Source organism: Pezoporus occidentalis, unplaced genomic scaffold (genome assembly GCF_034315485.1).
Source record: "Pezoporus occidentalis ecotype Australia unplaced genomic scaffold, CSIRO_AGI_Poc_V1 ctg44, whole genome shotgun sequence".
Lineage (NCBI taxonomy): Eukaryota > Metazoa > Chordata > Aves > Psittaciformes > Psittacidae > Pezoporus > Pezoporus occidentalis.
Window position 1 is genome coordinate 2961602 of NW_026915769.1, and position 13094 is coordinate 2974695.

Here is a 13094-nt window from a genome sequence, read left to right on the forward strand (position 1 = left end):
AAGCCTCTAACTGCTTTCAAGAGATACTGCTCTCCACTCAGAAACAGACCAAAAAAGCTTATTTTTGCTAGCAGGTTTCTGAATATTGTTAGTACCATCTATCTGTTCTTTTTGGGACTGGGTAAGGGAGAAGAAAGGCAAAAGTTTCCTTACATTTTGTCTTTGACAAGAGATTTGGACTACAATACTTTTTTTTTTTTTTTACCATGCATTGACAATTTCTGAAAATAAAACATTGTACCATTTGCCTTCTGAGAGAATCCCAGGTCAAATTTACAGTTGCTGTATGGGGAGAGGTAGTACATGGGCAGTATCTTCTTTGTTGCCTTTGGCAATGCCTACAGGTGGACAGTATGACTGTCATTTATGCCAGACATCTGTTCTCTTCATTCCCCCACCACGGCCCAGGTAGCAGGAGGACCAAAGAGGAACAGAGAAGCTCAGGTAGCCAGACAAAACCATGCACCCATCATTTTGTTCACAGTTGGAATGTCTTAGTATACTGTCATTGAGAAGCTCAAAGCAACATTCACAATCCAGCATGTGTGTTAACTATACTAGCCAGAGGAAAAAAAAGCCCAAAAGTAGCACCTTTCAGACTTCTTCCCTGTGTATGTTTTGGAGTCAAAGGAAAAAGAGGACAGAGAAGAGTACAGAGGATGATAGTGATTAGCTAGCATCATGAAAGCAGATGTTCAGTGGGAACAGTTTCAAAAGAATAGATCTTGTTTTGAAGGTTTATAGCAGAGGCTTAGTAAAGTCTTTTGGACGTTCAGTTGTAATCCAGGAAATAGCAATGACTTATGCCCGTTGCTTCAACATACAAAACAAAATGGAAACATCAGTAAAACTATTCAGGAGTTTTCCCTGTTAGTTTTTATTGTTGATTCTGGGTTCTTGTCCACAGTGGTGCCAAATGCACAGGGGTAATTATTTGCTTGTGTATGATAGTGGCTTTGTGAAAAAGTTGCTTTTGTCATTCAAAGATGTATGGGCCCAATTAAAACCCAAAGCAAAGAACTGTTACAATTGCTGTCTTAGTTCCTTTTCCCTCTCTCTTCATAACCTGTTAGAAGAGGGGTTTTCTCTGGAGCTCACGATCATTGTTTCGTAACAGCAAGTGGTGAATGCTTTGGGGAGCAAACTTAGCAAAGTAAGAACCAACAATTTATATATAAAAGCAGGATATTTCATTATGTGTCTTTCTTAATTTCATTTTGCAATAATGTTGAATAAGAGCAAAGTCTTTTTGTGCAGCCTGGTTTCCATTTCAATTCCAGCCTACTAGAATCTGTTGTTTATGTGTCATGATATGACAGTGTAGAATCAAGCAAAGATACAGTGAGGAAAGGGTTTTGTTTCATACAAAGGGGACTGTTCAGTACAATACAGCATGGAGTTGGCTTCACCTCTAGTAATTATAAACAAAACAAGACAAAGGTAGTGGTAAAAATAGAAGATTAGGTGTAAATTTTACATCTGAAAGTTTAGAAATCTTCTCCAACCTGAAACTCCTGTAAGTAGGAAATAAAAGGAGATGAAGTAATTGTTTGTAGATTTTTCATTCTCTTCTTAATACTTTCTTTTTCCCCACTTCTGCACCCTTGGTATTAAATCTGTGAGACAGCAGACATTGTTTAGGAATGTAGTAGTGTTACCTTGGCCTACTATTGTGTCACCAATACTGACCATTTTTTTTTAACTTAGGGAGGGGGGCTTCATTTTACGTTCGATTTCTTCTGAATTAGGTCTTTTTAATGTGTTTGAAAAGAATGCTGTATAATGTGATAATACCTCCCATTCAGTTGCAGCTATTCATTTCTACCATCTATGATGCTCAACAGTCTTCTAACAATTTCATTTTCGTTTCCTAGGTATAAGAAAAACCTTAAAGCACTCTATGTTGTACATCCAACCAACTTCATAAAAATTCTGTGGAATCTCTTTAAACCTCTTATAAGGTACTTGGCAGTTTATTCAACACATTTTTCAGTTTAGTTTAAGGTGGTTTGTTCTCTAAGTTGCTTTTAAAAAGCCTTGAAGTAAAATATGTCACATAACAGCACAATACCCATTTAAACTGTCTAAAATTAATGAGTAAGGTGAGCTTAAGTTTGGGTGTGAATAATAGGGTAGAGTTCTTTAATTCTAAGAAAAGGGAGGCTCAATTCACAGTAGTATTACTGGTGTGTTAAAGTAAATATTACTTTAAAATGTAGTTATTCTGTGGACCATGAATGACTTTTTTTGTCCTGTTTGACAGCACTTAGCACAATAGAACCAGGTCCATGACAGATTACAAGGTAGTATGGTAAAGCAGATAATAAATCAGACTCAGGCTGATCTCAACTGCTGAGACGAATAGGAATGTTACTACTTTTGTGTTCAAAGTTAATGGATAAGTCCTGAAGTGCCCATAGGGATTTGAAATGGAAGGTATAATAGTGAAGGTGAATGTATTTTACTGGTGCATTTGTTCCTTTGCATTCTAAAAGTTGATGATACCTACAAGGAACTGGCAACAATGGGCAGATATTTCTAAGAGCTAAGGTGGTTGGGCTTTCCTAGTTTCTGCTCCTGAACTTCTGTAATTTCAAAAGTAGTTCTATTTTGCAGTTGAATGTCCTCAGGGCTGGAGGACAAAACCAACTTTTTCTGAGAAGCCATAATGAACCAACTAATAATGTCCATTACAGTAGCTTGCAAATAATTCAGTTTCTGACTGGTAGAAAGCTAGTTAATTAGAAAGGGAAAGTTTAATTTCTAGACTGATCAGAGCATGTAAAAAGTGTGTGAAAAGAAAAAAGTAATTACAGCTAAAAATCATGCAGAACATGCTGCTCTTGAAATGGGAAGACTAACGATAGATGTTTATTTTAACTGGCACTAAAATAAATGCCAGAGATCCAGGACATAAAGCAGTAGTTAGAAAAGTGTGACAGAAGCAGGATGTCCACTAGGTGATGGTGCCTCAGGAATGGGGATAGATATTTTTTTGTTACTGATTTGTGATGGGTATGGGGAGCTTTCTAGGAAAAAAAAATACAAAAAACAAAGACCAGAAAATCTCTTGACAGAGTTTAAAACACTCAGGTGAAACCAACTTATTCTCAAGAGGCAGCTGAGAGCTCCAGGCAAGAAGTTCTAGGACACTTAACAGTTTTCAATCTGACCCTATTACTGCACTCAGTGGAGTCATAGTTGGACAACAGCTGTGCTATTTGACTTGGAGTAGTCATTGGCTGCTAACTCTTACAAAAGAAAACTTTAGAGGTTCCTGTTCCAAATACTTATTTTCCTTGGCTCTTACTATGTCTCTGTAAATAAGAGGAATACTTTTTTTCTCAGAACAGCATGATACACTGGCCATTAAATCCTTGTTTACATGGAATGTGAAAATGGATGAACGTGATAAGCTTAAGCATTTATATCTAGTATAGAAAATTAGGCTTATCATCTTAGGGCATCATCAAAAAGGGCAGCATCTTGACCTTCTGAACACCCTGCTTTCATTGGGATGGCTGCTCCTGTTTTTCCTGTTTTACCAGTGTCTACCTGGACACTTGCTCTGAGTCTAATTTAGTAACACTGTTGTTAAAATATGTGACCACTGGAGCTGACAAAATAATTGAAAGTCTGAGCAAGTTCTGAAAAGGTCCATAAGCCAGAAGGCAGGAATTAGCTGAAGCTAGGAAAAACCCCTCCTCTTTACTCCTTAAAATAGTTTAATTGTCAAATGCTCACTTATAAAGAAGTGCTTTGGGTTGATTTAAGTGTGGGTTTGTCAAATAAGGGAAAATGGAAGGTTATCATTTTAAAACTGAAGTGTGAAACTGTCCATGTACAATTTGCCTAAATTATACTCATTGAAAACTAAAACTTATGAACGGTGTTAATTTACTAGAATGCTTCAATTTAAAATTTGTTCACAGTACCTTTTCTTTCCAGCCTAGAATAATCTTATTCTAGTAGATCATGCTTTTATTTAAGTGTCAATATTAAAGGTCACAAAAAAAAAAGGGGAAAAAAAAATCTATTGGATATTGTTTTTCCAAGGTTTTTTTTTTTCAAGGTTTTTTTTTTTTTGGTTGGTTGTTTTTTTTCTATGTGTGAGCTAAAAGAAGACACCCACCTGTTATAAAAGGAATATAATATACATTTAGGTCAATGTGGTGGTGATGTGGCCTTTTCAAGGCACAGCAATAATTCCTAAATGCCCACAATTTGGTTACAAATTATGTGTATCTGTAACATGCCCTACCAGAGGTGATTAGCTGAGAGCTAGCTGAGAGTGTTAGCCTGTGGCTTAGGTAGGATATTGAAATTGCCCTCTATTTTTGAATAAAAGAAATACAGAAGAGCTCTGAAGTTGTACACCCACAGACTGATGCCCATCAGTCCCAAAATCACTTGCCTGGCAGCAAAATTTAGCTCATTTGAAATAAAAGCTAAAATGCTAAAAGTGACATAACACTTGTACCATCTCCCACTAGAGGGAGCGTGTGTATGTGTATTTGACAAGCCAGGGATAAATCCATTAATGCGAGAGAAATTTGTTCCAATTTTACTGTCAAAATACGTTGAGCAAAGTATACTTTTTATCATAAATACCTGTTATTTTGCTTGACACTTCATTACAGGGCAGATATTTTGTGTTGTGGAAAAATACGAAATTCTTTCAGGCCATCTGTATAAATGTGTCACTAAGCCTTGTTTGAACACCTCATCCAGTAAAGTAGTATATTCTGTCGAAAGTCAAGACCTAACTAGTGATACTTGGTGCTTCAAGTTTGGAAGTCTGTTTTGAACAAGTCATAGAAAAACCTTATTATTCAGGATGTTTCCTAGAAGCTATCTAGTCCTTCTCAAAATGGATAAAGCTGCTCAAGGATATACATTATCCAGGCTGTGGAAATCTTTTCTGTCACTTCCTACTTTATAGTTTGTGTCTACAGCCCAATTACTTTGTCTTTTGGTGGGAGGTATGCCTAAATAACACATTTTGCTCTGTTGGCCGTGTAACATTTTCTCTAAAGTTAATGGGTTTTTAGTGAGCTTTCTAATGCTGTGTGAAACCTGGGTTTTAGTGGCTTTTAGAGTACTGTTTTTCATATCTATGCAAAACAAAAAACATTCAGATGGAAGTCAGTTATTTTTCTTCAAATCAGACCCTCAGCCGTGCACTGTATATGTTTGATCATATGAAATGAAATACATCTTACATCTCCTGCTGCTTCAATTACAGTCTAATTTTTGAGTTGCATCAGCACTTACATTTTTGTAATAGAAACTAAACCCTTCATAAATGTTCCTTCCATGCTGATTTTTATACTTCTTTGTGATTTTTGGGGGGGGGTTTTAGCCATAAGTTTGGGAAGAAAATCACCTACTTGAACTATCTAAGTGACCTCAGGGAGCATCTCAAATATGACCAGCTAAATATCCCTCCAGAAGTCATCCGGTACGTGACAAGTTTAAAATACATTGTTTCGCCTTCTCTCAAGTACAGTTTCATCTTGTTCACTGTATTTCAATAAGAATCTAATCCTAGTTCTTCAGTGATTAAAAGCCTGATTTACCTGTTTGTGCTTGGTTGGATTTAATTCTAAAAGCTGCATTGCCATCAGAGATCTGCTGAAGTGTGTCAGGTGTTTAGAGAAGAAATGTTATATAGTTTTCTACAGATTTGGGATATCTCCATCTCAGCTGTGGAGCATTTTCTTAGTATAATTGCAGCTGTGTGAGTGTTCATGAAACCAATCCATGTGCCAGTACTGCTTAAGAGTATCACGTGATGTTCATGGCCAAAAGTGTAATCCTGACCCTTTTGCTTGCATATTGTAACAGGTTAAGTGACTTCCTTTTGCTAAAAGCATTCCCAGTTAGCAAAGTGTTAATTGACTTCAAGCTACATGGATACATCTACTGTCAGTGGATCCATTACTTTTATTTTGTGCATGTATGTGCATTACGGAGAAGTATTAAAGAGGGAGCAGGAGAGAAAAAGAAATGCATAGGGCTGGAATTGTTGAGTGCCAGTGTTAGTATCAATAACAGTCTTTTCGACACAGTGCTTTACATGGAAATGCTTTGATGTACTGACAGGAAGTGATTTTATGTCACTGCTGAATGAAAGTAACTGGAAGCTTTGATTATGACTGTTATTGATGCCTGGTGGGTTTTTACACACCTTTTGTGTAAATATGGAATAACAGAAAATATGTTACAGCTCTAAGGCTATAGATTGGATTGCATGCTTGCCAAAGAAAGGGGAGTTGTATTTTGAGTAGCAGATAGGTTTGGATTTTGCTGTTGAATTATAATACATTCTATTTTTTTGGACACATTTATTACTATGCTCCATTTGCTGAAGCAAAAGAGCTTTTCTCTGTCTTATTTCAGTATTCTACCATAAGTACTACTTAAAAATGTTTCTAATGCTTAAATTAAATGCAAGTTTTGTAATAGTAATATACACTGTCAGGAGATCAGCATCAAGAACAATACTGGTAGTTGTTCATACATATAGTCTGTCATCTGTGGTGCACAGAAAATCAATGATTTCTTGATTTTTGCAGACATGATGAAAATCTTCGGAGGAAACAGAAGGGTAAACTGTCACCTGTGGTTAAGGTGCCTCCTCCACGGCCACCTCTACCTACCCAGCAATTTGGAGTCAGCTTGCAATAGTAAGCCATGAGATTTCTGAAATATCATATTTCTATACACTGCAGCCTTCTGTGATGCGCAGATTTACCAGACAGAAAGCCTGCAAATATTCTATTTATTATATGCTTAGTTTCTCATTTTCTTTGAAAACCACAAAACTATGCTGCTAGACAATAGGTTTTATGCATTCAGGATAGGTCTCATAGTCCCAGTGACCTGTGTGATCTTCACATTTACAATATCTTTTTTGGTACTTACTGCTAGCATGACTGCACAACTTTTCTCCCAGTGGACAGAAATTTGCCTGTACATGACAGAGTCCTGAGCTAATCTGTTGTTGTTGGATGCTGGCAGTATGAAAGTGTTTTGGATATATTTTTTGGATAGGAAAACCAGAACAAATTCTCAGGTTCCAAAATGGCTTCATAAAGCTAAAATGGATCCTTTAGCCTTTATATATTGTTGTTTTGTTGCTCACATATTGTTCTGATCAGAATTTTATGAAATGAATAAAATCACTCTCTTCCATAAATGCCCTCACAGCTGTTTACATAGATTACAGCACTGTATGTGGTATAAAAAATGTTTTACTTTACACAAGGAATGGGATTGCAATAGTACTTGCAAGTTTCAATTTTGGTAAAAAATGACAAACACACAAAACCTTCTAGCTTCCTACCCACAGTCATTTCTGACCTCTTTCTATTGCATCTTTCTCAAAACCAGCTGAAGAATATTGTTCACATTCAGCAAAGGCAGTTTAGTCTGACACTTGGGCATTTGTCGAATATCCTCCCACTTCCCACCCCCCATCTACTTTTCTGGTTCTAATGATTCAGTTGTAAATGAGACATAAAATACAATTTTCCCCTGGTTAAATGTTAAGCATTAATCCTTTCTGGAAAGCCTGAAATTAGCACAATCAATATCTATTGTGTAAGAGCTACTATGACATTAACTTTTATGATACCTCTTTAGAGTTCAACCTAACACTTGGAACATGGCTAACTCACTTCCCTAATTCAGAGAATATCTTTTAGGTGGGTTCCACCAGGTCATTAAGACGGGCAATGTTTTATGCTGCTGCTGCAATAGTAAAACCAGGACTGTTTGCCGGCATCAGGGCATATTGTCACTTGCCTCCAGCTTAGCCTGGCTGTCAAGCAGCTCTGTCAAACTTCTCGCAGGCTTATGCAATCAGACAGCGTGTTATATGCCGCTCTTACTATAGGCTAGCCATATTTTACTTCTCTGACTGTGCCTGAAGAGTGAACAGTGTCTTTCATTGGGCTGCACATGTTGAGGCTGTGGTGACCACCCTTCCTAGCTCTATCACTTTCCAGGTGAATTACCATCAGCAAATCACATCCTTGCTGCATGCCTTAACTTTCCCTAAGTATAAAAAAGGTGGATATTTCCTACAGAGTTTTTCTGTGGAATATCTGTGGGTGGAGAAACACCGAGAGAGGTATTACTGTCATTTTTGTCCCAGAGAGTTCCAGTGCTAGTGATGGAGGCGCTGACAGACAGCTGCCCTCCATATGTGGGTGCAGTTCACAGCACTCACATGTCCAAAGTGGATGTACATAAGGATATTTGTTCCTTCTCTTTGTCCACCCTTGTCTGAATTTCTTCTTGCAGAAGAGAGAGTGACCCATCACCAGTAAAAAATTACAAATAAAGAAGTCCCCTAGAACTCATAAATGAGAAATAAAGGTGTTAATTTTGACTGTGTTTGCGAAGAAAGGTAAAGCTAGTGGAGAGGGAATGGTATGTGTTGGGAGCTTCTAAAATCTGAACAAAAAATGTATCAACTTTCATCTGATAAATGAATTGCATTTTCTAATTCCCTCTCCCGTTATGATCTCTATAGACTATAATGACAAAATGGCAGTGACTTCCCACCTGTCTAGCAAAGAGGCAGGCTTGAAGTCATGTTCTGGGTGAGGCTCTTTCCTTTCCTGAAGAGAGCTACAGGGAGAATTATTTTATTTTGTATAGGCTTATGGGAATATGTGTACTGTATATTTCATTACAGTTAGTAAAAATGGTACTGTCAGAGGTACTGCTGAGATAAAGCTGCTGTTGTTAAAGAATTGTTTCTCTGGAGTCTTTTTCTTCAGTTTAAGAAAAGAAATAGTAAGGTCCATAGGCCTGAGGTTTCATCAGATTCAGTACCTATGGGATAATGATTTCTGTTCAGTCAGTAAAACACTGGTGAATAAGATATATCTAAGGCCATTATAGGTGGCCTGAGTTTGCTAAGATGGTTGGTAATGGCACCCGAGTCTTCTGGCTGTGGAAAGTGGTAAAGCTATAGCCCTTTGAATTTGCCTCCATAAAGGCAGCAGGCAATGCTCTCTCTGGTAACCCATCCTCATGTAACCTTTTTCTCAGTTTATATGGGTTAATACATTTGCTTTTCAGATATATAATTAAAAACTAGAAGAGCAAAGTGACTAATTTTTTCTTTTTTAATGTAATGGGAATCCATATTCAGATTTGACAGGTACTTAAGAATGTGTAGTACAGATTGGGTAGGACAGCTTGCATGTTTAGGGTTTATGATGTCCCTCTCTAACTTGCTAATTTGAGCTTCTTACATGCAGTTAGAGTGAGGAGAATAACAACCATAATGAGCTAGTGTCCTGGGTTTAGCAGTAGCAGTCTTTTTTACTCCTTCTTAGTAGCTGGTGCAGTGCTGTGTTTTTGACTTTCAGCCTGGGAACAGCTCAGATAACACCAATGTCTTTAGTTACTGCTCAAATGTTTAGTCTGACCAAGGACTTTCTGAGTCTCATGCTCTGTCAGGGAGGAGGGGAAGCCATGAGGAAGCAGAGACAGGACACCTGACCCAAATTAGCCAAAGAGGTATTCCATACCACAGCACATCATGCCCAGGATGTAACAGAGAGTTACTCGGAAGGGCTGGCTCACTGCTTGGTCGGGCTTGGTATCGACGGGTGGTATTGTATTCTCTCCCCTTGTTATTTCCCTTATCATTATTATTATTGGTGGTAGCAGCAGTGGTTTGTGTTATACCTTAGTTACTGGACTGGTCTTATCTCAACCCATGGGAGTTACATTCTTTCGATTCTCCTCCTGGTCCCTCCGGGAGTGGGGGCAGGAGGAGGAGAAGGTGGGGGGAGTGAGGGAGTGGACTGCGTGGCTGACTTGCCAACAGGGTTTAAACCACGACAGCTAGTTGAAAGGTTTATCAGGCCTCATGTCATGTCTCTAATAAGGGGCAGTAGCGGATGGCAGCAGGGAACAGTGTTAGAACAGGGCAAGTGTATAATGATACTTCCTCAGGCATAATGTCCCAGCCTGTAGCTGTCAGAGACTTACAGAGGAGAGTACAACAGTACTATGAAAATTACTTTCTGTTACTCACCAGTAGCTATCACTTTTATTAATTCAGACATGTCAAAGAATATTCATGGATTTTGTTGATATAGCAAGACTATTTTTCTGTTCTTTCAGCAGTGCTACTGTCACACACAAAATGTAGACTTTCAGGAGTTAGCTATTCAGAATATATCCTCACTAGTTTGCACTGCATGTCATGGTGAAAACAGGATTTTGATTCTAAAAGTAAATTTAAAAAGATTTTATGTTTAAAAAGGTAAGGAAAAAATTGGAGAACCCTCCGCCTATACTGATAGATAAACACAGTTAAAATTTGTGAATGAAGCTTCCTAAATTTGCAACACTTTAAAGGAATTAATAATTGACCTATATGAGCTAAGCAGCATCATTGTCCTCTGCTGTATGTTCAGTGTGCTCCTATAAACCTCTGTTGCTGCACCCAATTGCCTCTGTAATCAAGGAAGGTTACAGCTGAGCTCTACCACAGAACACAGAGTTGACCTTCACCAGCTATTGACATTGTTCTGTTTTCTCCAATTGGTTTTGAAATCTAAAATTAAATATCTTTTTTGGGAAGACAGGAAATGTTTTGGTTTTCTATCTATTGATATGGATGGGGAGAGGGAGGCAGAGAAAATGCACAGAATTGCTACAACTATACAGCTTTTGTTTGTTGAATTGTTATCATAGACATTTCAGGGTGCTTTCCTTTTGGTCATAATCTTTCCGCTTGTGCATGCTGTACATGCGTGACCAGCAAGGAAGAATGCATTCTAAACCAAATCTCAGCATGTCTCAGCAGGGAAAAAATGAAAAGGAGAGGAAAAGCAGAGACAAAGATTAACAGCCAAGAATACTTAATGACACTTCAGAACAACATATAAAGGCCTTTCGTGATAGAAACGAGTCTAGAAACGAGTCATTGCATATATAACGTGTTGCAGTAACTAATCATATATCCTTTAGTGAGAAGTACTCATTTTCTCTGGCTACTGTGTTTACTAGAATAGATCCTTCTTGAATCTGACATGTTGCTGCAATACAATTCAGATCTGTGAATCAGTTACAGAAAACTATACTGTGCACTGAAATGCTCTGTTATGCTTGCTTCTTAAGCAGAAAGAGATCGCTCATTTCAAATTGCCCGTTGTAGTGCCTGATCTCCAATGTCAGTTCACATTGTCCATCATAAAGCACAGCTGCTCATCACACCATCCTGAACAAGGCAAGAAAAATGCAGATTACTTGACAGGATCCACAAAGAGAGGATAGAGGTGTAATTTCATTGACCTCTGAGCTGGTCTGATTTACATTAGCTGAAGTAACGTCCTTATTATTTTCTGTCACCTTAGGTCCAGTAAACCAAATGCTGTGTCCCACATTGTGAAATGCTATGAAAACTTACATCCCAGCTTTTCTCAGTGTTGCAAAAGCAGAACAATCCTTTACATGTGACTTTCAGTGAATATCCTACTCTTATTTTAAAATGCCATTTATCCTGAGGACCTCTTTCATTGTACCGGGAATGGAACCTTTCCTTCAAAGGAAACAGGAATTCTATAGAAAATGGTAGAAGTGCAGAAAAGGTATCTTTTTTTTCCTAGAAAAAAGAAAAATGATGTGTAGGTTTTATTATTACAAATTACAACCCAGTTATTTGTCTCGCCTCTCTGACAGATAAACTAGTGCTCAGCAGGAGCGAGTGCTGTAAATAATCAGTTTGCTATTTATACACTGAAATGGGAAACACATTTATGGCTAACAATAATAATTAGAAAACATTTATAAAAAGCTGCTGGGTTGTTATTTGGTGCCTCTGGAGTGAGCAGCTGTAAGAAAGCAAAAACAATCAGAGCAACTTCAGAGAGGCTGAGAATGGGTTCCATGAGCTTAAATTGTCAATAATAAAGATGTAACAGCTTCCAAGCAAATTAAAGTCTTGATGATGTTCCCATTTAAGTGAATTAGGCTTTCGACTAATTTTAATAAAAGTTGCCCTAAATGTTTAGAGTACTGATTTGAATACCTGGAACAAAATTATTTGACACATAAAGACTGTGTTATAACTCCCCTATTAGAAAGGCTAAAATAAATGTGGTGGGATTTTTTGTTTTTTCCCCTAACTTGATTTGCTGCAGGCTTTTCCTCGCTGGTATCCTAAATATTGACCTCGGTACTGACCTCATCTCCCAGCTCCTTTTCTTGTTTAGTCCAGCACCCAGAGTTACAATTTTATTGGGAATTTCAACTTTGCATGATGTGCAAACAAGCACTAAAACTTCCTTACTTGTGTGATTTATTAGCAAGGCTAATTTATTAATGGAGCTGCACAGTCACTGCCTGTTTTGTTCTATGTTGTTGCAGCAGGGTTGTTATACAACTGATCTGCTGTGAGAGAAAGTAATTCACATACAGAAACTGTCTTTCAGAGTAGGGTAGGGTGTTCATTTGTTCTGCATTTGTGTGGCTCTGTCTCCTTTGCTGTGACCAACTTCTACAGGGGATGGTAAGAGAACTCATGGTACTGAAGCAAAGTTGCTTGTTAATTTTTCCTCTCCAGGGTCTTGGTGGAAAGCAGGAGGAAGGGGAGAACAACCTGGGTCTGAGAGCGCTGCTCAATTCCTGCTTGGTTGTAACACTAACGCTGACCTTCCACTCTTACAGTATCACCAGCGTGTGTGAAAATGCTGTAAGATTGTAAGAGTCTAGGAGTGATGGGGTACATATCCTGAAAGGGGCTGAGAGGATTTTGCTGCTAGGAGAGATATTTTGCATAGGCACCTGATTGTCACTGTGGACAAGAAGAGGACGCTGCTCTGAGGACTGGGTCATAAACTTGGTCCTGGTAGCATTTCAGTCCATGGCCTTTCCTAATGAGTGATTTTTTTCTCATGAAGCACTTATGGGCTCTGGTTTAGCTCTAATAAGATATCTGTGATAAGGGGGAAGGCTGAGGTTGGACTTGGTCTCACAAGTCAGGTTATAAATCTTTCTTCTGGCCATTATCATTTTGTTATGATACTACAGAGAATGATTACTCCAGCAAGTCCAGTACT

At 38.1% G+C, this 13094-nt stretch overlaps 1 protein-coding gene across 3 annotated transcripts in view; it reads left to right on the top strand.

The window, feature by feature from the left end:
- The window catches only part of ARHGAP8 (Rho GTPase activating protein 8), a 71408-nt gene that overhangs the window by 34033 nt on the left and 24281 nt on the right, over positions 1 to 13094 (top strand). For all 3 annotated transcript variants that reach the window (XM_062634898.1, XM_062634899.1, XM_062634900.1), the window contains exons 6-8: positions 1875 to 1961; positions 5363 to 5461; positions 6579 to 6689. In XM_062634898.1, coding sequence (XP_062490882.1) covers positions 1875 to 1961; positions 5363 to 5461; positions 6579 to 6689 — 297 coding nt within the window. The remainder of the gene's footprint in view (positions 1 to 1874; positions 1962 to 5362; positions 5462 to 6578; positions 6690 to 13094) is intronic.